The following is a 27153-nucleotide window of genomic DNA, read 5'->3' as shown; positions in this document are numbered from 1 at the left end:
TGAAGTTGAAATAATAATACATACCTCACTGGGTTTTACAGAGATTTAAATATGGAAATATATTTACAACACCCTGGCATTGTCATTGGTAAATGCTCAGAAAGGAGCTAACTATACTTGTTATTACATCTGGTGCCAAATTATATATTGTATATATTTAAGAAACTAACAGGAAAATTGCTATATAACAAAATGGCAATAATATATAATGATGGGGTCTATTAACCTAATGAGCATTTATTAAGGGACCTTAAGTTTCATACTGAAAGATCAATTAAGCTAACCAAATGACTTTATAAGTGAAACCATCATTTTATTAAAGAGTCTATTAAAAGTATATAATAAAAAGATGTTTCTTTTTTCAAAAACTGAAAGGTGTACTTACCTCTAGGCCGATTCGTAGCCACAAAGGATTATATGACAACAGCCAATTCAAGACTTTCTGTCGTTCTCCTGAAATACATGTGAAAAGCAAGTAAGGTCAGATCACTAATCAAATAGAGATAGTAAATAAAATTTCATGGAGAGAAATCAGTGGCCAAAATGGAAAATCACATATATGAAATAAGTTAAAGTATACTTCCACTCTTTAATATACGTACATGATCACATTTAAGTTTGTGAAATGTTAGGCCACAAAGTGAAACCAAGTGCATATATTTGACTCTGAAATACAAAATTTCTAGAGTGTTTTTGAACAATTAATCTCAAGATTTCTATAATCTTCTTACCCACATCTTTCCAGAGGTGTCTGTCTTTTCGAACAATTAACCTCCTAGCTTCAATTTCAATTTCAAGCTTTTTCATAGCTTTAACCATTTTTTCAGAAGTAAATAAGCGACACGCAGCACGACGTAATCTATTCAAACTGCAGCGAGCGGTATAAGCTCTGAGAGACACTTCATCCTTGGTAGGAGCTCTCGGGACACTTATTTTATGTTGACTCTCCAGTCCCAAAAGAAGAGTGGAAGCATTTACTGGGTAAAAACGAAAGAAAGAATGTTTTTGGTTAAACAATATTTATATACATTTTAAAACCCAGCAATAAATGCAATTGAAGATGGCCAAGACAGAACCTATTCCCCGTCCCTTCCAGCCTGCTTCTTCTCTTTCCCACCTCAAAATAAATGTGTCGCCATTCACTCAGAACATGAGGCCATGCTATCATTGCAACATCTTGGCTCTTGCCTTCAAACTGTACCCCAAGTCTAACCATTTCTCACAACCACTATTGTCCAGGTTCCAACATGATCACCTCTGACCCAGACTAATGGGAGAGCCTCCCTGACTGGTTTCGCTGCTTCCACCCTCTTTATAAATTAGAAAGCTAAGCTGCTAAAGAATGTGATTTGTTAAAATCAGTTAAATTTTGAAATGCAATTTGAATTTTTATAGAACACATTTTCTCTCAAAAAGAGAACTAAAAATCATGCTTTGTTTACTTTTGGAAAATAAAGAAAAGTACCTCAGAGATCATCTAATCAAAGGGCCTTTTAATGTAAAATTCCCATACACACTTCTCTGACACTTACAGACCAGTGTCTGCTGGAACACTGCAGCAATGGAGAAAGCATCTCCCTAAAGTCAGCCTGGGTGTTGCTTTGGCAAGTTAAATATTTTAAAGGGTTTTTCCTTAACTTGAGTAGAACTGATCCCTATACCAACTTCCATGGGAGAGCAGCCCAAACGAAGCTTCCTTCTCTCAGGAGAAAACTCTTTAAATATTTGAAGGATACCATGTTTCCATCCTGTTCTATACTTGAGTTTTTCTCTTTTCCAGAACAAACACTGAAATATTTTTAAAATTCCCCATATCAACTGGTTTTCAGAGCCCTCATAATTATATACTTGTCTACAAACTTCTTAAACTAAGGTACAGTGGAGACAACATCCCTAATCAGGCCACATAAGACTTAAATTGATTCACCAGGACATTACACTTTATTAATGCAGCTAAGACTGAACTGGCTTTCTAGGCAGCCATGTCTCACTGTTAGTGCAGATTGAATCTATACTAAAGTGAAACCCATTCACTGCAAAGGCTAGAAATTGAACTGGCTGAGGAGCAGGAAGATAAAGCAAAAAGAAAAAGTAAAGTTCGGAACTTTCAGCACAAAATTCTCACCCGCACAATCTTGAGCATTTGTGTTAATGATCTAGCGAGCCATGCCATTAACTACAATATAATAAACATGTATAACGAAAGAATGAAAAATCACGTTAAAAAACTACCTGTTAAGGGACTTCCCTGGTGGCGTGGTGGTTGAGAATCCGCCTGCCAATGCAGGAGACACGGGTTCGAGCCCTGGTCTGGGAAGATCCCACATGCCGCAGAGCAGCTAAGTCCGTGGGCCACAACTACTGAGCCTGCACTCTAGAGCCCGCGAACCACAACTACTGAGCCCACGTGCTGCAACTACTGAAGCCTGCGTGCCTAGAGCCAGTGCTCCGCAACAAGAGAAGCCACCACAATGAGAAGCCCTCGCACTGCAACGAAGAGTAGCCCCCGCTCGCCACAACTAGAGAAAGCCCACATGTAGCAACAAAGACCCAACACGGCCAAAAATAAATATAAAGTAAATAAATAAATTTTAAAAAATATATTAAAATAAAAATAAATATTTTTAAAAACTACCTGTTAAAACAAAAGTATTATTTAATTTAAACATTAACTAAATGTTTACCTTCAGAAATATTTGTTTTTACAGTGAAGTCATCAGGAGTTAATATAAAATTTAGCCACCAAGTAAAGCCCTGTTCCTGCTTTTCCTTCCAGCGTTCATCATAAAATATGTTTTTTGCAGCAAACGGCATTGGGTGTCTAGGAATACCTAAGAATACAATTAGGTTATGGCATAAGAAATTTTCCTTTAAATTATTATACAATCTATAGCAAAAGACCATTTTTACCAGCAAAACCACCTTTAAAACACTGAACAATGTTTGCTTTTTCACTACTTCCTAGAAATAGTTGAAAACATTTTGGGTATAAAATGTTGTCAAAGTAAAAGAGAAAAAGTATGGCCGTACCTCCTGGTTTTTTAAAAATCCCAGGTAAAGTGGGTCAATTTCATTGAACTCTGAGAAAATATCCTGTTATTTGAATACACACTTTAACAATTTTTCAAAGCCTTTATTTGACAAAAAAGTATCAATTCATTTCCATTTGAAATGCAATTAATGCTTCATTCCATGTCAGTTTTTCATAGACTTTAAAGATATTAAACACTTGCCTGTTTTTAGTGGTTTTATGAAGGTCAAATTAGATTGTGCCACAGGAACAATGGGTTTTGTCTTTTTGTTTTTTTTAAAATTAGGAGTTCTGTGTCCTAAAGACTCTAAAATATATGAGAAAACAGAATAATAGCATTAAAAAAATGAAATAAATTCTGTGAATGAACTGCTGTCAAGTTAAGATTTGAGCTCTCCAAAATCATATCCGTTTAGAAAATGCTGAATAAACACTATGTGCCAGGGTATGAACTCGGGTAATAAAACTTATGTCTGGAAGTTACAGACCAGAAACTACAATATATTTTGTGTCTACAGAAGCTAGGGTTCAGATTCAACCAGTTCACTGTGTGTGTATATACAGCAGACTCTGTGCTAGGTGCTGAGAACGCAGAATGGAAAGATGTGGTCCCGGCCCTCAGGAAGTTCTTGGTCTAGCACAGAAGTGTAGAAAGAATCACAATACACTACATAAGGAGAAGTACACATGAGGAGTCATGGGACAAGGGGAGGGAGAGCTAAGTCACCTAAACGGCAGGACAGCCTCCTGGCAGTGGTGACCCTGAGCTGACCCTGCAGTGGACATGACACACCAGGAACAGGGCCTTCCACTGAACTGCAAAGTGCCCGGAGCCAAGAATACAGATAAGAAAAACAAGACAAAAAAGAGGTTGGAAGAGGTAGAAAAGAATTCAATACTATTAAAAATAACAGTGACAGCTAATAGTCGAATACTTTGTGCCAGGTGCTATCAGAGTCTTGTAATTTAGGTTTCCTCATGCAGTCATCACCAGAAACCTATGAGAAGTGCGCTTTTATCTCTACATTTTATGGAATCAGGATACTGGAGCTTAGAGCAACTAAGCCACTTGGTCAAAGTCACGCATGCTAGTAGGTGGCAGAGCTGGACAGTATAGCTCCAGAGCCTGCACTATTATTCAGTTAGAAGTACCTGGTGGGCCAGTGAAGGATTAAAGTCCAGGCAGTAACACCATCATATATATTTCAGAAGACAGAATGGACAATGGACTGAAAGGAGTCAAGAGTAGAGATGGAAGCCAAAATGAAGCTATCCCAGGGGCCTAAGTTAGCTATGATGAGAACTTAAAGGAACACGGAAGCAGTGGAGACAGATTAGAGAAGAGTTGTTTTCACAGCAGAACTAACAAGGCTTAATGTCAACTGACTAGGCAAGTGATGGAGAATGAGAGCCCCGATGGGTCCCCGTGCCTCACCCCGGTGATGAGGGAGGCAGTGGGTGGTCCCTACAAGTAACCTGTCAGAACGCAGTTCACTCCCTCAAAGGCAGGTTTCACACCAGCTCGCGCTGCTGCTCAATACAAACAAGAAGCCAATAAAGACAGAGGAGGGAAAGCTAAGGCCCAGGGCAGAATCCAGCCCATGGCTGTTTGTGTACAGTCTGCAAGCTAAGAAGAATTTTCACATTTATAAATACTAGTTGGAAAAAAAAACAAAAAAACCCTCCAAACAATTATATTTCATGACACATGAAGATGATATGAAATAGTCACACCTGTTCATTTACACATTGTCCATGGCTGTTTTCCCTTCCACAATGGCAGAGCTCAGCAGCTATAACAGAGATCATATGTCCTGCAAAACCTAAATATTTACTATCTGGACCTTTAGAGAAAAAGTTTGCTCAGCTTTGATTTAGAAGAGTTGCAAATCTACTCCAACTGTCAAAATAAGGAGTATGACCAAAATGTTACATAATAGTTATTAGGTTATAAGGGTCTTTGCACTGTAACATATTTAAAAATAAAAATATGAGGAAAAGTTCCTCATTCTGAAGGCTTGCAAAAGCTGGCCCCTCCGCCTAGAACCATTTTATTCTGTGGGAACCTTCTTTGGACAGGTCTCACAGCTTCTTGTCAGTCACGTAAAGCCAAGTAAAGTGCCCCCACTTCTGTGCTTTCGTGATTCCCTGTGCATAACTCAAAGGACTGGGAACAACTTGAGGACAGGAATGATACCTTTTCTCCTTGTAGCCACAGAGCCTAGAACAATGCATAGGACATAGTAGGTACCTTATCAAGGTTGAATAAATGCATCTTGAAAAACTGACTTCTTTTTCTGCTCTCCTGGGTTTGTCAGAATAGAAAGAAGGCAGACACTCTTAGTGAGTTACCATGCTCATAAATCAGATATCCAGTGTGTGCAATTCTCTTTAAACCTTGCAAAGAGGCTCAGCTCAGCTAGGCGGCCACCTCAAACAAACTGCAGGTTCAAGTGTCAACACATCAGTGGTTTATTTGCTCATTCATTCATTTACTGTGTCATTCATTCATCATTTAGTGTACACCTTGTAGGAGGTCAAAACAGATATGTTCCTTACATTCAAAGAATTTGTTATCTGGTCAGAATATTTCTATAGGAAATAAAATGATGGGAGCAAAGAAATGGAGTTAACAGGTAGATAGGAGATGTCTCGTATGCTGCATTCAAATTTGCTAAGGGAATATACATAGAGGAAAAAGTCATCAAGGAATAAAGTACTAGGAATCAGTGAAAGATGTGAGTTAGTGAGAAAACAACATATATGAAAGTTAATAAGAGGATACATGGTCAGGAACAAGATAAGGATGTCCACTCTCATTACTTTTATTCAACATAATCTTGAAAATCTTAGCCACAACAATTAGGCCAGAAAAAGAAAGAAAAGCCATCTAAATTGGAAAGTAAGAAGTAAAAACTGTCACTATTTGCAGATGACATGATGCTATATATATAGAAAACCCTAAAGACACCACCAAAATACTGTTAGAACAATAAACAAATTCAATGAAGTTGCAGGATATAAAATCAATGTACAAAAGTCTGCTGCATTTCTGTACACTAATAACAAACTATCGGAAAGATTCTTACCACATCAAAAAGACTAAAATACCTAGGAATAAATTTAACCAAGGAGGTGACAGGCTTGTACACTGAAAACTATAAAACATTGTTGAAAGAAATTGAAGAAGACACAAATAAATGGAAAGATATTCCTATGTTCATGGATTTGAAGAATTAACACAGTTCAAATGACTATACTATCCGAAATCTACAGATTCAATGCAATCCCTATCAAAATTCCAATGGCATTTTTCACAGAATGAAAACAAACAATCCTAAAATTTGTATGGAACCATCAAGAAAGACCTCAAATAGCCAGAGCAATCTTGAGAAAGAACAAAGCTGGAGGCATCATGCTCCCTGATTTCAAACTAGACTCAAAAGCTACAGTAATCAAAACAGTATGATATTGGCATAAAAACAGACACATAGATCAGTGGAACAGCATAGAGCCCAGAAAAAAACCCATGCACATATAGCCAATTAATTAATGACAAAGGAGCCAAGAATATACAATGGGGAAAGAAGAGTCTCTTCAATAAATGGTGTTGGGAAAATTGAACAGCCACATGCAAAAATATGAAACTAGACCACTATCTTATACCATACACACAAAAAATAACTCAAAGTGGATTAAAGACTTAAATGCAAGACCTGAAGCCATAAAACTCTTAGAAAAAAACATAGGGGGTAAGATCCTTGTCATCAGTCTTGGCAATGATTTTTTTGATCCCACACCCAAAGCAAAGGCAACAACAGTAAAAATAAACAAGTGGGACTACATCAAAATAAAAAGCTTCTGCACAGCAAAGGACATCACCAACCAAATGAAATGGCAGCCTACTGAATGGGAGAAAATATTTGTAAATCATATATCTGATAAGGGGTTAATATCCAAAATATATAAAGAACCCGTACAATTCAATAGCAAAAAGCAAACCATCTAATTAAAAAATGGACAGAAGATCTGAATAGACATTTTTCCAAAGAAAACATACAGATGGCTAACAGATACATGAAACCATGCTTACATCACTAACCATCAGGGGAAGGCAAATCAAAAGCACATTGAGCAAATCACCTCACACCTGTCAGACGGCTGTTATTAAAAATACAACAAATAACAAGTTTGGAAGGGTGTGGAGAAAAGGGAACCCTTGTTGGTGCAGCCACTATGGAAAACATTATGGAGATTTATCAAAAAATTTAAAACAGAACTACCAAATGATCCAGTACTTCCACTCCTGGGTACTTTCTGAAGAAATGAAAATACTACCTTGGAAAGACACATGTTCACAGCAGCATCATTTACAACAGCCAAGGTGAAAACAACCTAAGTGGTCATTGATGTTATATACATATGCCATGAAATATTAATTAGCCATAAGAAAGAAAGAAATCTTGCCATTTTCAACAACATGGATGGATCCTGAGGGCATTATGCTGACTGAAATAAGTCAGAGAAAGACAAATACCATATGATCTCACTTACATGTGGCATCTGATGGAAACACAAAAACAAAAAACAAACTCACAGGGCTTCCCTGGTGGCGCAGTGGTTGAGAATCTGCCTGCCAATGCAGGGGACACGGGTTCGAGCCCTGGTCTGGGAAGGTCCCACATGCCGCGGAGCAACTAGGCCCGTGAGCCACACTACTGAGCCTGCGTGTCTGGAGCCTGTGCTCCGCAACAAGAGAGGCCGCGATAGTGAGAGGCCCACGCACCGCGATGAAGAGTGGCCCCCACTTGCCACAACTAGAGAAAGCCCTCGCACAGAAACGAAGACCCAACACAGCCAAAAATAAAATTTTTAAAAAAAGAAAATAAACTTGTTTTTAAAAAAAACACAAACAGATACAGAGAACAGATTGGTGGTTGCCAGAGATGGGGCTGGGGGTGGTGGTGAAATGGGTGAGGGGGTCAAAAGTTACAAACTTCCAGTTATAAAGTAAGTCCTGGGGGTGTGATGTCCAGTGGGGCGGCTGGACAAGACTGCGCTGTGTATTTGAAAGTTGTCGTGAGAGCAAATCTGAAAAGCTCCCACATAATAAGAAACAATTTTTTATTATAATTATGTATGCTGAGAGATGTTAAGAACAACAACAAAAGAGGATACCTGGACAGAATGGCAAGAGTAGCATGGCGAGAATGTTGTTGAATAATAAGACAGCAGGCTGGATAAGGGGAGGTCACATGAAGAGAATCTTAAATGACAGAATAAGGAGCTTGGAAATCAATCATCTGGTGACAGCAGAGGGCCACTGAAGGTTCTGAGGCAGGAAGCAGGTAAAGCCACGTCCTGGACACCAAGTGCCTCGAGCTAACTGGCACATCACAAGTTTGAGGTTGGTGGATCTCCAAAACTGTCATCCTTGGTCAGTGCCCAAAATAAAAACCTCATGTCTACCCGCTCTCTCTCTTTCTCAAATCACAGTAGGATAGAAAGATGTGGTAGGACATGTACGTTGTAGACAGGGAGACCTGAGTTTAAACCGTGGCTCTATTTTAGGAGATTTTGTGACCTTGGGCAAGTTACTGGCCCTTTTGAGGCTGATATAAGGGACTTAGAGAAGGAAGTCATTCTATACAGAGGGGACAATTAACAGCAAATACCCTGAGGGAAGAGAATGTTGAAGGGTCAAGGATAACAAGGAAGCCAGGGTGACAGAAGCAAGAAGGACAGAGAGGAACGACGGAGGTTGGGAGGAGATTGGGGCAACACAGACCTTACAGGGCCTTGCGCATCATCATTGTAAGAACTTGGCTTCCAGTGAGACGAAAGGTCATCAGGGGCATAGTAACGGACAATGTTAGCATCCAGTTAACAAATATTTGAAAAGTATCGCCCTGGTTGCTTAGTGGAAAATAGACTCCAGAGAAGGCAAGGGTGAAAGCAAGATCTGTTAGGGGGCTTGCAGTGTCACAGACAGGCTCAGATGGTGCCATCAGAAATGGTGAGAAGTGATCCAATCCTGAACGTATTGATACTTGGAAGGAACAGAAGATAGGATTTGTCAATGGACTGAATTTGGAATCAGGCAGACTGTGTGCATTTATAGAGAAAGGGTAGGAGAGAAACACACTTAGGGACAATCCCAAGGTTTGGGGCCTGAAATGAGAGGAGGTCATAACAGAAGTGCTGTGTCGGGAGTGATACACCAGGTACACGTGTCACGGGAGTGGGGATAGCAAAGGGCTGGTTTTGGACAAATTAAAGATGCTCATTTGGCAGTCAAGTAGAAATATTAGATGTTGGATAAATGAGTCTACAGATTAGCGGTCCATCCCAAAGATATAAAATTGTGAGGCCTCCATGTACAGATAGTATTGAAAGCTGTGAGATGGCCTGAGATCATTAAGGGAATGAGTGAAAGTATAAACAAGGTTCAGTGACTAAGTCTTCGTGTACTCCAAGGTTGGGAGGCTGGAGAGACACAGTGCTCCAAAGAGAAACCTGAGAAGCAGCCAGTGCCGCGGGAAAAGAACCAGGAGGAAGTGCGGCTGGCAGGATAAGGCATTTCGAGAAGAAGGAGATTCAAAGCATCAGTCTGCCTAAGAGTTCAAGATGAAGACTGAGAAATAACCACTGGGCTCAAAGTGTGGATGTGTTCATGACCTTGACAGGAAAAGTTTTAGTAGAGTCGTCAAAATCTGGTTGAAGCGGTTTCAGCCAATAGGTGAGGAATTGGAAACAGCTAACATAAGCAACCTTCAAAGTGATTTTTTTTTTTACACTAGAAAGCGCCTTTTAATTCAAGCACGATGTTTACCCGGAAAAGTATACAGAACTCAGTGAACTATCACAAAGTGGATACCTAGGTTCTTTCAAAGAGTTTTGCTTAAAAGAAATCAGAAGAAAGGAGCAGGGCCTGAACGGGTAAGTGGTATCAGCAAAAAGTCTTTGTTTCTTTAGGAGCTGGAGGTAAGAACGGCACATCTGTGTGTCAATCAGAAATGACCCAGTAGGGAGTAAAACACTGGAGATGTGGGAGAGAGAAGGCAGCTGCTAAAGCAACGTCCGTGTAGAGGGCGTCGGGCTTTCGGTGCCGGTAGAGCCCGGCCTCACTGGGCGTGCAGACCTTTCAGGCTGTAATAGGAGGGAAGGGAGCCGTGCACGAAAACACAGCGGGGTGGTGGATGCTGCGGAAGTTTCCCTCAGTGAGGCAGGAAGCAGGTTGGGGAAGGAGCAGAGCGCCAGCTCCGAAGCCCTCCTGACCAGGTGGTACCCCAGCCCAACCACTTACCGCCCGTGACCTTAGGCAAATTACTCAGCGTCTGGATGCGCACATTCCCTCATCTTCAACATGTATTCATGACAACATCTACTCGGTAGGATTGCTGTAGGTAGGTATGAGAGGAGGAAATAGCAAAGCACTTACAACCGGGGCCGCGGAGAGCGCAGTCAGTAAATGTTCACTGCTGTTATCCATCCTGAGCAGAGGGAGGGGGTGCTCGAGAAGAAGGGAGGGATGAGATAGGCTGCAGCAAAGTGATAAAGTCAATAAGCCAGGAGGATAGAGCCAAGAGGAGCTACGGGCTTCACTGCGGTTAGTGGTCAGGAATTTGAAGACCAACCAGCAAGGTCCAGGCACAGAGCAGGCAGACTTGGGCTGGGATTGGAATTTGCCAGACAAGCACGATGAACGTAAGAGAGGTGAACAAAGGGATTATGAGGAACTGTGGAATCCAAGCTGAATAAGTAAGAAAGTGAGGATATTATTAGGTGAGGGCTGGGGAAATGGGGCTGGATTAGTTGGGTTCTAGAGAAAATGCTGAGATCATAGCGAGGGAGACGCCTTTAGGACAGTGTGGCCTAAGTACGCTGGAGCTAACACGCCAGGATATTGGAAGGCTCTCCTACAAGAATCTTGAGATCATGAAGAATCATCGTAAAGTAGTAGTTTTGGAGAAGGTCTCGTGAGCCAAATGTAAAAATCTCAAGTTATCTCTCACTGTAACAAGGAGAACTCTGGGTGGGATAGTATGAAAAACGAACTTCAAGCTGTTTGTTGCTGTTTGCTTTCTTTTCGTTTGTTTTTAAGGAAGAAAGGAGAAGCAATAGTCTGGAAGCAGATACGAGACGGCGGGCGGTCCATTGTCCCACCGAGATACTCAAGGCCAGAGGAGCGGGAGAGAAGACAGCCAGTGCTGGAGAGGGTTGCATGAGGGCAGTGTTCTCGGGGGAGGGCCAGGCTCAGCGTGGGAACAGGAGGGAGTATCCAGAAGACAGGTGCTAAGGAAGGGCAGTGAGTCCACAGGGCACAGACCCTGTAAAGAACTGCAGAGAAGGAGTGGAAGATGGTCCCAGTTAGGCGGTGTGAAAAGAAAAATGAGATAAAATACAGAGGGGGATATTTCCTAGGAGTCCTAGAACTCTTTTAAAATTACCTGTTAAATAACCTGTGTGGTTTGTTTTCCTGTGGGGACCTTGATTGGCATCTGAGGGAACTGGGGTTAAAAGGTCATGATGGGATTGGCCCTAACAGTTTTCAAGGCAGACAGCGGTAGTACGGCTGTGAGCGCTAGGGAAGGAATGGTGAAGTTTTCCCCAAAGGAATGAGGAGCTCAGGTGCCCCGTCTTCATTCCTAAATAACGGCCAAGTAAAGGCTGAGCAGAATGATGTCCCCGGAGCACAGGGAGTATAAAAGCCTCCTCTGCATCCCCCCAGGTGGTGTGATGGGGCCAGGCATTCACTAGGTCCTCCCATCAGGGCCTGGACTAAGGTGAGGCACGTAAAGTACAACACTAGAGGCGGGGGCCAAAAAACTCAGTCATCAAGTATTTTAATGCAATATTTTTTAAAAATCAAAGTTAATGCAGAAAAATCACGATGAACAAAACGTTAAAAGTTTAAAAAAGAACGAGATCACAGTGATTGCAGAATTCAGCCCTGTGCTACGTTTGCTCTATCTTCCACTAAGCAAATTGGTAAATGAAAAGTACAAGTAAATTCAAGCTTATTGATAGTAATTTACTAAATCAAAAGAAACAGAAAATATGCCCAGCATAGTTATACTTTCATTAAAGATTTTATTAACGAGACTCACCAGTTTTCTTCTTCAGCTTTAATTTCTCTCTGTTGCTAATACGTTTCGAGGTGGAGGTTATCACTTTCTTTGTGTTTTTAACAGTTGATGTTTTGGACTCCACAGGAGAATAATGGATCCTTTTGATTTCTTGTACTTCTGTGTATTCTGTAACTGTAACCTTCAAATTTGCATCTTCTGTGTTTCCCTCACTCTTTCTTTTACGAGCAACTAAAGCTACCTTTGAGGGAGGAGTTATCACATTTTTACAAGTCTTAGGTCTACTCAGTATTAAATCTCTAGCTGGAAGAAAAGAATGAAAATCACCTTTCTCTTTGTGATCATCTGTTTCTTTTTCACACTCACCCACTACAACACTGAGACATCTTTTTGCCTTCGGTTTATCAGCCTCCGTTTGGTTTTCTCTGGCACAAGTGGGCTTTCTTTTAGTAACAGTGGCAGAAAGTATTGGGCGTCTCTTAAGAGGTTTATCGTGGCTGTGACTAGAAATATCCTGAACTGCAGAAAATTTAGGCTGGTTCCGTTTCTTAAAAGTATAACAATTTGACTTCATTTCTAAAGCTTTGGATTCTTCAAAAGTAGCTTTTGGAGATTTTGAACCCTGACATTCAGGAATACAAGGTAAAACTTCATTTTTTCTCTCATCCTGAGAAGGTTGTGAGGCCTGAGAATTTACATTTGATAATGGTGACAATTTACATGTTTGCTGAGATACACATATGTAAGCCATATTATCTTTTAAAAATTGATTTGGGGATAGAATTGGATTAATTGACTCTGATTCTAGATCCTGATTTAGTCCATAATTATCATTTATGAAAGAATCTGGACTTAAAATTGTCCGATAAATTTCACATACACTTTTTGACTCCAAAATCACAGGCCTTGAATTACCTTTCACACACATACCTGGTGAAAGACACATCACTAATTCTCGTTCATTATTAGCTGCACGGCTGTTATTCACAAAGGAATCCGGACTTAGAAAATTTCCTTGGCTTTGTGTGATGTTCAACGTTGAAGAATAGTTTGGGGTAAGAGTAAGTTTACTGTTCTCTTCAATTTGGCCACTAAGATAATTTATGGAGTCAAAGGAAGTTTCAGTTATGACTGTCTCATTAAAATGAAAATCGTTTACAATGTTGGCACCTTCTACTTTTAATACTTCCCCATTTTCAGATGCAGGAAGGGATGTGTAGGTAGTAGACTGATGGACAGAAACTGGCAAGCAGGTCTCCCCATGGCACTCTTGGAAAGTGGGACTGATAGGTGATATGGGTATTTTATTTTCTTCAAGGATTAAAGAATTGTTTTCTGTTGGGGAACAGCTTTCGTTCGTAGCCAGATTCTCACATGCTTGTAATGGGCTCCTAACTCTGTCAAATTTTGAGGAAACATTAAATGTTTTATTTACATTTTGAATATTTGAAATCTTCTGGTTATGACCTGAAGAGGCTGATACTTTCTTTTTATTAATGGTATCCCAAAGACTCCTCTGCAAAAATAAGAAAACATACAGATTAAGTTGCTAACTACTGAATAGTACCTTTAAGCAAAATTATGTATGCTACCTCAAGACTGTTCACAAAATAATTTTTACATATTATTATTTTCCTAGAGTAAATTACAGAATGATGAAAACTTAGTACCTTTTTCTTTTTTGGCTCTTCTGCATTTCCTAGTAATATAGCTTGGTGTTTCAGAACATCATTTACAAGAAATGTCATGATCTCTCTTACTCGGCCTCCTTTTAACGGTGTCCAGGTAATAGAAATAACAATTTTTTCTTTAGGCTATAATCAAAAGAATACATTTTAAATGACTATAACAGTAGTGATGTATAATAACCAAAATATATTATATGCAACTTAGAATACAGTAGATGATTAATAATTGTTACTCACCAACACTCTATACCCTAACAACATTTAGAAATCAAATATATTTTCCTACCCTATCTCATTTCATTATAAGGAAAAAAGTTACTAGCAATAACAAGCTTCACAACAAAATAAAATTATAATAATCACTCAGTGGTTTTTAAAAATTTAGTCACATATTTCCACTTCTTTAGAATATGTACAGAACCTCTATTTCAAATATAATGACCTTACATTAGAAAGAATTTTTCAAAAAGCAATGTAAAGATGATCAGCTAAATTCCTTGCTCTCCACTTCTCTAAAGTCCATATTATCATTATTGATATTTGTTAAATACTTACTTCGTTCCAGGCATAGTTTCAGGTATCTAATATAACTAGTCAAATCCTCACATCCCTAGGAAGCAGATACTGTGATGATGCACGTTTTACAGATGAAGTAGTCAAGGTCCAGAATGCTTTAAGTATTTTGCCAAAGTCATACCGCTAGTAATTAGAACCCAGGCAGTCTGAGTCCAGAGTTTAAACCTTAACATCTACACCCTACAGCCTGGCAGGAATTTGCAAAATGCAAAACCCTCACATGACAAAACAAACTCTTTGTTGTTTTTCAGGGGAAAAAAAAGACAAGTTTTGTTTGTTTGTATGTATGTATGCATGTACTTAGACAAATTAAAATAGAAGTTTTACTGCAGAAGTTGTATTACGGTAATGCCGGAAGGGAGGAGAGATGGTAGACCAACTACCAACATTAGGACCCACGATCACACAACCCGAAAGACAAGAAATGGTAGAGCTGAACTGGTATCAGCCTCACAGAGGAGGTCAGACCTTTACAGCTTTTCCCCTGGACAGAAAAAGCAATTCTCCTGTCCTCTTCACAGTGCCTGGGCTTCTCAGAACTCATCCTCCTAGAGTTTAGTTATACAGGTGCCTGTTTTTAGTACCAAGCTTGCCTGCCATATAATAAAAGTCCTTACTTTGATACCTGTCTTTTATTCCCTTCCCTATGCTTGGCCATGGGCCCAGTAGAAGCATACTCCAGTTTCATGATACTGAATGAATATCTTTGGATCTTTCTTGTTGAATTATGCTAACTCAGTTAAGTGACCAGCTACAGCAAAAACAACAAGAATAAAATCATAAGAAAAACTCTGGTGAAGGCTAGCCTCCCCCTTGTCTGGCCTTGCAGAATTCCTGAGCTTCTCAACAACTTAGTATCCATAATTAGGTGAGTGTCCGAGACTCACTTTCAGAGCTCTGAAGGCCTCAGTAGATGAATAAACTGGAAAAATCTCAGTCCCAGAGACCACACACACCATCTTCAACCCACCTGTTGTTATCCTAGGTCAGATCAGACTCACACAACTCTAATAAAAGGAAGGGGGATTATAAGCAAAGGTTAGGGTTGGAAGATCCCCCGAATTTAGAGCTTAAATGGGCTTTGTCTCATTTCACTAAATTTCAACTCATCACTTTGTTAAATTAATGTTTAACAGCACATCTGTGGTAGGCTAGATTATTTTGGTTCCAGGCTAGGATGTTTCTGGTTCTGTGATGTGTGCTCCCCATATAGAAATCATTAGGTCAGTGAATGTTCTTTCTTTTTTTGTCATATACAGACATACCTTGTTTTATTTTTCTTTATTTTGCTTCATAGATACTGCATTTTTTTTTTTTTTAACAAATTGAAGGTTTGTGGCAACCCTTCATTGAGCAAGTCTATTGGTGCCATTTTTCCCACAGCATTTGCTCACTTTGTATCTCTGTGTCACATTTTGGTAATTCTTGCAATATTTCAAACTTTTTCATTACAATATTTGTTCTGGTGCTCTGTGATCTTTGATGTTAGTATTGTAATAGTTTGGGGTCCAGGAACTGAGCCCATAGAAGACAGCAGCCTTCACTGAGAAATGCTGTGTGTGTTCTGACTGCTCCACTGACCAGCTGTTCCCCCGCGTCTCTCCCTCTTCCTCGGCCTCCCTGTTCCCTGGTTCCCTGAGACACAACAACATTGAAATTAGGCCAATGAACAACCCTTCGACGGTCTCTAAGTGTTCAAGTGAAAGAAAGAGTCGCATGTTTCTCACTTTGAATCAAAAGCTAGAAATGATTAAGCTGAGTGAGGAAGGCACGTCGGAAGCGTTGACAGGAGGAAAGTTGGGCCTCCTGCGTCCAGCTGTGAATGAAAAGGAAACGTTCTTAAAGGTGATGACCTATTTAAGATCATTTAAAACTCAAAATGGAGCAACTGTTGTTCAGGCATCCAAAATGGAACCTGGTGGCCATTGTGGATGTGGTTTTAGACACATTCCTGCATCAGTAAGAACCTGAATTTTCTGAACGGTATCAGACTCAAGGATACTGAGGTAGGAGATAGACGGGCCCTTGGGCTGGACAGCTGGTGTTTGTCAAGCGGAGGAAAATCTGTTCTCCCTGGACACTCCAAGGACAAAGTTAATGGCAGGAGCTGAGCTCTGCTGGAGTAACAAGATAAGATGACCACTCCTGACTCCTTGGGGGTCAAAAAGGAGGGGGCACCACCCCATAATAGGTGATGCCAAGCCTCTCACAGCCCCTGTGATGGAACCCATCTTGGAAAAAAGATGCACACACATGTTGGGGAGGGTCCTAGAACAGGTCATTTGTGGGAAAAGAAGTGAGATAATTGGCCAAAGGTGAACAAAGACCCGGAAGAACTGTCCTGTATAAAGGGTTTAAATCACCTCTTCACTGCACTCCTCTTCGTTAGGAAGGACAACCACACCCTTTCTCCCCAGGTGTGTATTGCTTCAGTCTTAAATAAACAAACTGCTTCTCTGTGTGCTCTCCCACTTGTTGTGCTGTGTCTCTAATAATAAACTTTGTACCTGTTTTTACAGTTTTTGCCTCCTTGAAACATTCTCGCTTTCTAACGGGGGTAAGAGCCAGGGCCACTTTGCTTCTAGCCTCTGGCCCCTGGTGGTCTGGCAGCTAGGATTCCTGGTTTTCATCCAGGTTACCCAGGTTCAATTCCTGGGCAGGGAACTAAGATCTCGCTTCAAGCCACAGCTCACTTCTGTCTCTCTGAAATCACTACTACCAGCCGTTCTCAAAACAGTATCTGCTAGAACTGCCAGCTGCAACATTATGGTCTCAAGGCCTCCCCTTGTAACTCTGCAACCCTTCTGGACCCCAACCAACCCTGGCTTAACAAGCACCCTTACTTCTTGCCAGTTCCAATCCTAATCCTTGATGAACAACTTATGTCACCTTCCTGTTTTTTGCCTTAATAAGCTTTCCTCATTTTGTAGTCTGATGGAACACAATTCAAGTACTTTTTGGATCTGTGTCTCCTGGGCTGGAGTCCTAACAAACCCAAATAAACACCTCTTTATTTCAATCAGTTCTTGGAATTCTTGGTTAACAAAGGAAATTAAAAGTGCTACTCCAGTGAACACAAGAATGATAAGAAAGCAAAACAGTCTTATTGCTGACATGGAGAAAGTATTAATGGTCCGGATAGAAGATCAAACCAGCCACAACATTCCCTTAAGCCAAAGCCTCATCCAGAGTTAAGATCCTAACTCTCTGCAATTCTATGAAGGCTGAGAGAATTAAAGAAACTGTAGAAGAGTTTGAAGCTGGCAGAGCTTGGTTCATGAGGTTTAAGGAAAGAAGTCATCTTCACAACATTAAAAGTGCAAGGTGAAGCATGAAGTGCTGATCTAGAAGCTGCAGCAAGTTATCCAGGAGATCTAAGATAATTAATGAAGGTGATTGCACTAAACAACAGGTTTTCAGTGTAGAGGAAACAGCCTTCTACAGGATAAAGATGCAATCTAGGACTTTCATAGCTGGAGAGGAAAAGTCAATGCCTGGCTTCAAAGCTTCAAACGACAGGCTGACTCTCTCCCTAGGGACTAATGCAACTGGTGACTTCAAGTTGAAGTTAATGCTCGCTTACTATTCTGAAAGTCCTACGGCCCTTAAGAATTACGCTGAATCTACTCTGCCTGTGTTCTGTAAATGGAACAACTAAATCTGGATGATGGCACATCTCTTTACAACATGGTTTACCAATATTTCAAGCCCACTGTTGAGACATACTGCTCAGAAAAAAAGACTAAATTCCTTTCAAAATATTATTGCTCACTGACAAGGCACCTGGTCACCCAAGAGCTCTGATGTAGCAGTGAGATTAATGTTATTTTCATGCCTGCTAGCACAACATCTATTCTGCAGCCCATAGATCAAGGAGTAATTTCGACTTTCAAATCTTATTAAGAAATACATTTCATAAGCCTATAGTTGCCATAGATAGTGATTCCTCAGATGGATCTGGGAAAAGTAAATTGAAAACCTTCTGAAAGGGATTCAGCATTCTGGATGCCATTAAGAACATTCATGATTCATGGGAAGACGTCAAAATATCAACATTAACAGGAGTCTGGAAGAAGTTGATTCTAATCCTCATGAATGACTTCGAGGGTTTCAGTTACTTCCTGGAAGTAACTGAAGATATGGTAGAAATAGCAAGAGAGCTAGAATTGTAATAGGGAAGAACAAATCTGACTCCATATTAGATCTGTTTCTTTTACTTTAAACTTTGTACTCTATTGCTTTTGCTACAAGTTAAGAATGTTGCCTATAGCCTGAAATATACAGGATAGCCCATTCTCAAGGCTCTGACCTTTAAAGGCATAACACTTTTCCATTCATATAGAGATTCAAAAGCTGCAGAACAGAGAATAACATTTGTCTTGTTGGAGGTTTATAGGAACATCATGACCTGACCTACAGGGACAGCTGCAAGAGCAAAGGATTCTGACACCAAGAAGTTTGCAACAACTAACAACAGACCCTCCCCTTTTAATATAAAAGAAGCCTGAATTCTAACTCAGGTAAGATGGTTCTTTGGAACACTAGTCCGCCATCTTCTTGGTCAGCTGGCTTTCCAAATAAAGTCACTATTCCTTGCCCTAACGACTTGTCTCTAGATTTATTGTCCCATTGTGTGGTGAGTAGTACGAGCTTGGACTCGGACAACAGATTTAAAAGTGGTGCTTGCAGATGTGACTGAATCGCTGCAATTTCATGATAAAACTTGAATGGATGAGAAGTTGCTTCTTATGGATGAACAAAGAGAATGGTTTCTTGAGATGGAATCTACTCTTGGTGAAGATGCTGTGAAGATTACTGAAATGACAACAAAGGATTTAGAATATTACATAAACTTAGTTGATAAAACAAAGCAGGGTTTGAGAGGATTGACTTTAATTTTGAAAGACGTTCTACTGTGGTTAAAATGCTATCAAACAGCATCGCAGGCTACAGAGAAATTGTTCATGAAAGGAAGAGTCAATCAATGCAGCAAACTTCACTGTTATCTTGTTTGAAGAAATTGCCACGGCGACCCCACCCTTCAGCAGCCACCACCCTGATCAGTCAGCAGCATCAACATTGAGGCAAACCGTCCATGAGCAAAAAGATTACAGTTTGCTGAAGGCTCAGATTGTTAGCATCTTTTAATAGTAGTCTTTTTAACTTAAGGTATGTATATTGTCTTTTTAGACATGATGCTATTGTACACTTAATAATTACAGTATAGTGTAAACATAACTTTTATATGCACCGGGAAACCAAAACATTCTTGTGACTTGCTTTACTGTGATTTTCACTCTATTGCAGTGGTCTGAAACTGAACCCACAATATCTCCAAGGTCTGCCTGTACAACTGACTTAATGGGCATATCTATCAAATTTTGTTCTTATTGAGATTCAAATGAAATTATCTGTTTAGGATAAATTCAAGAGTGTGAACTCTTACTACTTGCTTCTCAATTTATATATAGAAAATTTTAAAAGGGGGTGTCCCTTCTAAAGAGTTACTGTTATTTAACAAATAGTTATTGAGTGCCTAATGGCATACATAGTGCCTGACACAGGATAGGCATACATTAAATATTTAAGTGACAAAATTATTGAATGAATGAAAAGGAGACATGGTCTCTGGCCTCATGGACACTATACTCTTCTCAATAAAAGAAATTACAAAATCTAAGTGAAAAGATAAATACAAAAATACAAGTCCCCAATACTGTTATCAATAAAACAAAAAAAAGGTTTGAGAGAGCCAGAGTGAAGGGACCTATAATCTCTAACTGGGTGATCAGAGAGTATACTACTAATTTTTAAGCTAAGACAAAGTATAAGAATGAGCTGGACAGACAGAGCTAAGGGAGGAGCAATTCAGCAGAATGTGCCAGCATGTACACAGGCCTGAAACAAGAAACTGCTTAGTGTATCCCTAGAAACAAATAGAGGACCAGTGTGGCTTCATGTTAGCGGGAAGGCAAATGACCTGCGATACATGAGGTTGGAGAGAGAAGCAGAGGACTATGGTATATACGTAATCTCTTTAACACATTTGAACATTATAAACAGCATTACTTAGGTGTACATTTTGTGGCTGCAGAGGCTTTGTTTTGTTTTGTTTGTTTGCCTATTTTCTTTAAGGCATACCAAAATGAAGTGCTAGTCTTTTTATCCTTAACTGAAAGGTTAATCAGCTAACTCAGGAGGAAAGCACATTGGGAAGAAGATGCTCAGAGCGCTCATCCCCTTTTCCTTTTCCATGCCCCCTCCTCCATCCACCTTCCCATGAAGAAGCCCTTCGTTAATCTGTAACAATCCATAGACTGAGACAGTGAGAGCGACTCAGTTCTGAAAAATATGTCAAGGGATTTATAACTGATACATGCTTTTTGGACTGCAGTGAGAGTCTAGCTAGCTACAAAACTTCACCTTTTATGGAGACAAATACCCTCAGAGGTGTAAAAACAGAAATAAAACATAAAGCATTTTACTTTTTCCCTTTTGTAAATCTTTATTTGGTCTCCCCCGCCCCCCAACTCCACCCTTTAAAAAAATTTCTTCGGTAACTCAAACAAATGAAGGAACAGATCTGTTATACTACTTTCTTTTAAATATGCCTCTATTACCTTCAGTAATGGCATTCTTGGACATGCATCACTGTTAATTTTTTGAACAGAAGCATTGCCATGTGTCTGAGATAAGAATCTTACTATTTTATCTAGATTCTGAAAGACAGCAGAAAGTCAGAATTACAATAAAAAAAGTGGGCTGCATCTCCCTCCTTTGGGAAAAGATTAAAAAAATGTTGTCAATCAATAAACAAGATGATATCTCATAATTCCATCTAGTCCTAAGATTCTGTGGTCTTTGTTTACAAACTTTTTATTAGTGACAAATCAGAAAATGGTAGTTGCAGCCAGTGACAACTGAAGCTGCCTTGTTATTAAATGGATCTGGCCCGCCCCCTTGTGGCCATAAGTGCAATGACCATAACTGTCTGAGAAGCCTGGCTGTGAAGGTGGAGGGAAGAGTCAGGTTTGGGGCTGCCCTGCCAGTCAGTTCATCCAAGTCTCCCAGTCACATCAAATTAGCATCAAACTCATTGCACAATAGACGGGTGGCTTATTTTCTTGAAGAAGTGCGAGCTGCCTCATGTTAGTCTCTACCCGTCTGCAGAGCAAAAGCTCCTATTTCCAGAACTGGCACCAGTGAGTCTGTTAAACCATCCAGTTGAGTTGTTCATAACCCTGGTTACAGAGATCATTTGAGGGGTTTGTAAAAAGTAAAAACGCCCCGACCCTCCTCTATGTCCTCCCCAGGAGTGATGCTGTAGCGGGGTCCTGGTACCGGTGGGTTTTTTAAAGCTCGCCACTGAGGTAACGTGCAGTCAGGATGGAAACACCACGTAGCTTAATCCCATTCAGTAGGATGGCTGGTGATTTTAACTGAACGTCATTATGAAGACTCAGACCCAAATGACAAACCCCCTACATTACAGCAGTCCTATGCAGATTCTAACACACCAGTATTATTGAAGTTTTAAAAAGAATGACTAGGAGATTAAAAGAAACTGAAAATAACATTTAAAAATTTTCCTTGGATTGGCCCCAGTAAATCTGCTCTACAAAAATATCCCAAATGACAGTCTTCTGGTCCTCACTCCTTATTAGGCCTAGATACATTGTACTGTAGACCTATTTTTATACTAATTGTGAATTTCTGTCACTATTTGGCAAGTATAACGCTTTACCTAGTGGTTCGTTAGATGCCATCTGCGTACATCGAGTTTTCTGTATTTACCCCCAGAAATTCACGTTAGTAAGTGTGGAGTGGTGGGTACAAATCTCCCTCATTTAACAAGCAATCCAGACAAATCTGATGCAAGTGGTTGAGGCATCTCAGAGAAATGCTGCTTAGTCATACCGTGACATGCTAATTCACTGAAGGTGTGCGGTGTGTTTTAGTTAAGGGATGTTCTAATATTTATTTTCTACTACAGTGCTTTTCAAAATGTGGTCCCTGGACCAGTAGCAGAGGCATCACCTGGGAACTTCTTAGAAATGCAAGTTCTAGTCCTATTCTACACATATGGAATGAGAAACTCTGAAGGTGGGGACCCAAAAGTATTTTAACCAGCCCTCCAGGTGATTCTGATGCATTCTTAAGTGTGAGAACCACCGGTCTCCTCAAAACATCCCAACCTCCTTGATAGCTGTTTGATGTAGCTTCTTCTTGTTCTTAGAATTTTCCCCTCACACTCCTAACATATGTCTTTAGGGAGGAACCATGTCTCACGTCTATAAATCAATATAAGGGACAGTGCATGGGATTTAAAATTATAAGACCTGGATGGGAATCCTAGCTCTGTCAATTGCTATGAATAAAACCATGCATAAATATTTCCACCCTCTGAGCATATTTCCTCATTAAAAATTAAGAAGAGAACATTTATTCAGGACACAGAGTCCAGACTTTTGCTTGAAGCTTTCTCTCATTTGAGCACCATGCACAGCTGCAGTTGGCATTACTTCCAACCGATGGATGAGAAAATAGACACGGAAGACTCAGAAGAGTAAACTGAGCTGCCTACCCTGATCCATTGGACACAAACCCTTTGACAGTGTTGCCTTATCTACAAATGTGGATAAGGACTCCATGAGTTTGATGTAAGGATTAAATAAGGGAACAGAGTTTAAAAGAATTTGTAAATGGTGAACATTATGTTTGTATGTATTATCTTAGTGGCTTGGTGGATTAAGTAGAATCAGCACACTCAGACCTGAAGCTGAGGGAAATCAACAGCTAATAGAAGACAAGTTTTGTTTTAAAGCAGAAACCATAAAACATCATAAAACAGATGGTTTAAAATATAAGAACAGTTAACTTTTACAGTATAAAAAGTATAATTCTAAAAAAACAAAACCCCAAAACTTTAGTTCCACAAAACAAAAAAGAACAAGTAGAAGCATTATGTAGATAGAAAAATGTATATATCTTTTCACGAAAAGAAAAGCAAACATTTATAAACTAGAGAGAAGGGGCAGGTTCTTAAGTGTAGCTGAACCACTGCTTAGCACAAGTCAACAGACCTCAGATTAAAGCCTCTTCTCACTGCCTTAGGAAGTGGTTATTTACATAAGGAGTGAGACTCCCTCAGCTAATTTTTGTTTTCTTTTCACCCTTTTAGAGATTCTAATCAATGGAAAGACCACAGAAATCAAAATAAGAAAGTAAATTCTCTAGATTTCGGTGACAGGAATGGGAGCATTACTCTGGCCAATGCAATGAAGAAAAGCTACCCACGAAGTTCTTGAAACAACAGTCATAAAATTAAATTTGAATCACAGTTAAAACTACACTACAGCAAACAAACAAAAATAAGATTAAAATAATAAGGTGTTCATACTGGTTGAAAACAACACTGAGGAAGTGTTTTTGGTTTTGTTGCTATAGACGTTTGGCCAAAACAAAGCTCACCGGAATAGTAGTTACCCTGACCCTGTGGAATCAGTTTCCCTATGGAAACTGAAGTGGATATTTAAGATGACTGATGGAAAGCAATTAAAAAACCCTGCTCTAACCAAAGTACTCCTGGCAGTTTTAAATACAGAAAGATGAAAGATAAGAATATTGATTTTAAAAGTGCCATCCATTACTCTAGAACCGCAAGTCTTCTCGACGCCTGAAGTCTATGAAAAACGCTTCTCGACAACAGAAAGCTAGGAAAAGGCTTCTAAGGATGCTCCGCGCAGGCGCGTGGACGCGATGTCACCGCCCGAGTCCCCGCTGACCAGGCTCCTCTGCCCCGGGGACCAGGGCTCACCCAGCGTTAGAGGGAAGGACCTGGCTTTATCTCCAGGCCTCAGGTCCGCTGCTGCTCGTTCCGAGGCCCCTCCCGGAGCGCGGCGGGGAGACCGCGGAGGGCCCACTCCCCTCCTACCTGCAGCACGAAGGCGCTCGGCCAGACGGTGAAGCCGCACTCGGCGGCCGGGCCACGGGACAGCCTCACGGCGGTCGCCTCCTCGTTGGGGTTGTCCACGGCCAGGGGCAGCGTCCGCGAGGCTCCCAGGCGCACGTCCCCGAAGCAGAGGAAGGGCGACCTGCAGAAGTGGCTGAGGGACAGGACCGGCGGGGAGGCCGCCTCCTCCTCGGCCCGGGAGCCCCGCGGCCTCGGTTCCGGGGGGCTCCGCTCCCAGCGGTCGCGCCCCCAACGCCTGGTCGCCATGGCGGCCTCTGGGCCCAACGGGCTGCTCCGAGCCGCCGTGCAGGAACGCCCACCGTGTCCTCTCGGGAAGCTGGGGGAATTGGAGCGAATTCGCCCCCTTTCTCGTGCGATCGCCGAGACCCGGTAAATAAGCCAGACACACAGACTCGCAAACTGGAAACAGAAGCAAACAGCGCAGGTTGTTTGCTCTGTTTAAACTTCCCGCCGCCACCAATGGGGGCGCCCGGGCCCGCCCACCTCCCCGCGGGGCCAATCATCGGGCAGCAGTCCCGGCCAATGAGAAGAGGGCGCCTTATTTAAACGTGATGACGGCGGCGCCTGGCTCTGCGCGCGGAGGCGACAGTGGCTTCGAGGTCTCGCTGGCCCCTGAGGCCCGGGGCTCAGACTCGGAATTCGCCTTTCGGTTTTGTGAACAGGCTGCTTGAAAGAAAGAGAGTCACAGCACTTCCACCGTAAATGCAGCAGTCACTGCCTTGCTGGGACAGTCATTTCCCTCCCCCAGTATACCCGCCCAGGGTTACGACCCTGAGCTCCCCGCATAGGCTTCCTGGGCCCAAATGGGAGAAAATGAGGAAAATTAAATGTATAGTTAGTGTGAACATGCTGATGTCAGTGCCTGACCCCAGCAGGGGCTCAGTGATACTGGGAGCAAAACTAGGTAAACAAACAAAACCTGAGATTCCCAGAAATTCATAAGCGATGGTCTTGACTGGCATTGCCCTTGACAAATAACTTCTCGGTTTTAATTTTAATTGTAGACATCTGATAATAATGGTTATCGCTTACATGTTACTCTTTGCCAGGCATTGTTTTAAGCCCTGCACATATTTATCTCAACCTTCACTTCAACCCTGTGAGGGAGGTGCCATGATTCGTGCTTCACAGACGAGCGAGGCCGGCGTCCAGCCAGCCAGGAACTGGCAAATCCAGGAGACGGACACAGGCAGCTCGGCTGGTCTTGCTGTCACTCCTGCACCTACTGCCTCTAAAGACAGGAGACTTTAAAAAATAACGTGTGAATGTGTGTACGCGTGCACGAAATATATCAGGAGGAGACTTTAAAAAATAAATTGTGGATGTGTTTACGCGTGCATGAAATATGTCAAAAGAAAACTCCCTGGGTGGAAAACCAAAATGAGGAAGGTGGGATCTGAAATTATATATTCACTGACACCCATTTTGACCTGATGTTGAACCCGGTTATCTTAACGATACTGAATCAAAAGTGTTCATGGAGGTTTCTTAAAATCCTAATTTAGGATTGATGCACAATGAGACCACTACTCCATAACTTTTTAGCAAAATGCTAATGTGAACGACAATAACCTTCATATACATTTAATTTATATTTATTAGTTCATACTCAAATTAACATTACACATATAAGCCCTTAAGCTTAAGTCACTGAAATGTTTGTTTCAACCCTTTTTAACATGATAGTAACACATCTTGTTTATCTATGCTCTCCCCTCACAGCTTCTCTTCATAAAGCAAAGCTGTTGACGCACAGTTTTAGAAAATCCAGAATGAACTGTATGGATTATTTTTTATTTGCCCTCCACTTCCATCCTCCACCCTTTTCCAGCCTGCTCTTTGCTGTGGGATGCTGGCCTGTGTTCTGTATTTGCTACATCCATAGTTTTTTACTCTGTAGCTTCTGTGTTACTGAAAGAGAGAGGTAAGGGTACTTCTCCCATTCCTGCCCCCCTTGGGCTGGCTCCGTCTCAACATTAAAATCACAAGTAGCTGGAGAGATGCCCTCTCCTCATGGGTCTCTGGGGATCTGGGTGTGGGGATACCATGGTGTTACTAGTCCCAGGATATGGCACTATTGCTTGTTTCCCTGCATCCCTGTCACATCTTTGCAAACGGTCCCTTTATTAAACTTCCTTGGATTCCACTAAATTGGAGAGGGCCAACTATTTCCTTAGTGTCCCTGGCTGATGCAATAGTGGCCTTAGGAAATTGCCTCTTAAGATCGAATTCTGAATTGAGTTGCTCCTATCTGAGGAGCACAGGGATAAACTCCTGCTAGCGAGAAATATCATGATAATCCACGGGATGCGGTAGCATCCTGAGTCCTCAAATCATCTATCTGTGGCGGCAGCATGAGATGAAGTGCATACGAAGGGCAATTTATTCAAAGATCAGGTGGCCGGGGCACACAGTGTCTATGCCAACACTTTATAAATGATTATAAAGCTTAGAGTGTCACCTGGTTTCACCTGACCACCCTGGAGAGCATACATAGGGAAAAAGAAAATGAAACTCTGTGAACATCCAAGGGTACCACTAAGAACATATCTTGAGAACAAGAATGTGTGGACGGAAGTCCTGAAGAAGCCCCTCACTTCCTGTGGTCTCAGGGAACACATGGCCGAGGACTAATCCCGAGGCTGCTGGTAAATGTGGCAGCACTGATGAAATGCTCGACCCTACCAGCCCTCCTAGCTAAGGGGAGGGAGGGGGACCCTGGGAAGGAGTATGGTATTTGGGCAAAATTCTAAAGGCTGAGAGCTTATAATTCTCCCTATTCCCACAAACCTCCCT

General features: G+C 41.2%; 1 protein-coding gene across 3 annotated transcripts in view; it reads right to left on the bottom strand.

Annotated features, from left to right (window-relative positions):
- ASPM (assembly factor for spindle microtubules) overlaps positions 1-24818 on the bottom strand; it is a 71519-nt gene extending 46701 nt beyond the window's left edge. Inside the window, exons 1-7 of one of the 3 annotated variants that reach the window (XM_089906518.1) lie at positions 24319-24818; positions 13791-13934; positions 12142-13636; positions 3234-3338; positions 2685-2831; positions 732-977; positions 386-453 (exon numbers count right to left, since the gene is read on the bottom strand). In XM_089906518.1, the coding sequence (XP_089762644.1) occupies positions 386-453; positions 732-977; positions 2685-2831; positions 3234-3338; positions 12142-13636; positions 13791-13934; positions 24319-24603 (2490 nt within the window). In that variant the 5' untranslated portion in view covers positions 24604-24818. The remainder of the gene's footprint in view (positions 1-385; positions 454-731; positions 978-2684; positions 2832-3233; positions 3339-12141; positions 13637-13790; positions 13935-24318) is intronic. The other 2 variants (XM_089906507.1, XM_089906515.1) reach the window with 2 other exon arrangements.
- Between the last annotated feature and the right edge of the window lie 2335 nt (positions 24819-27153).

This window comes from Delphinapterus leucas, chromosome 1 (assembly GCF_059928025.1).
Source record: "Delphinapterus leucas isolate spDelLeu-1000000601 "Yukka" chromosome 1, BTC_Dleu_Yukka2, whole genome shotgun sequence".
NCBI lineage: Eukaryota > Metazoa > Chordata > Mammalia > Artiodactyla > Monodontidae > Delphinapterus > Delphinapterus leucas.
This window is presented reverse-complemented; position numbering and strand designations above follow the sequence as displayed.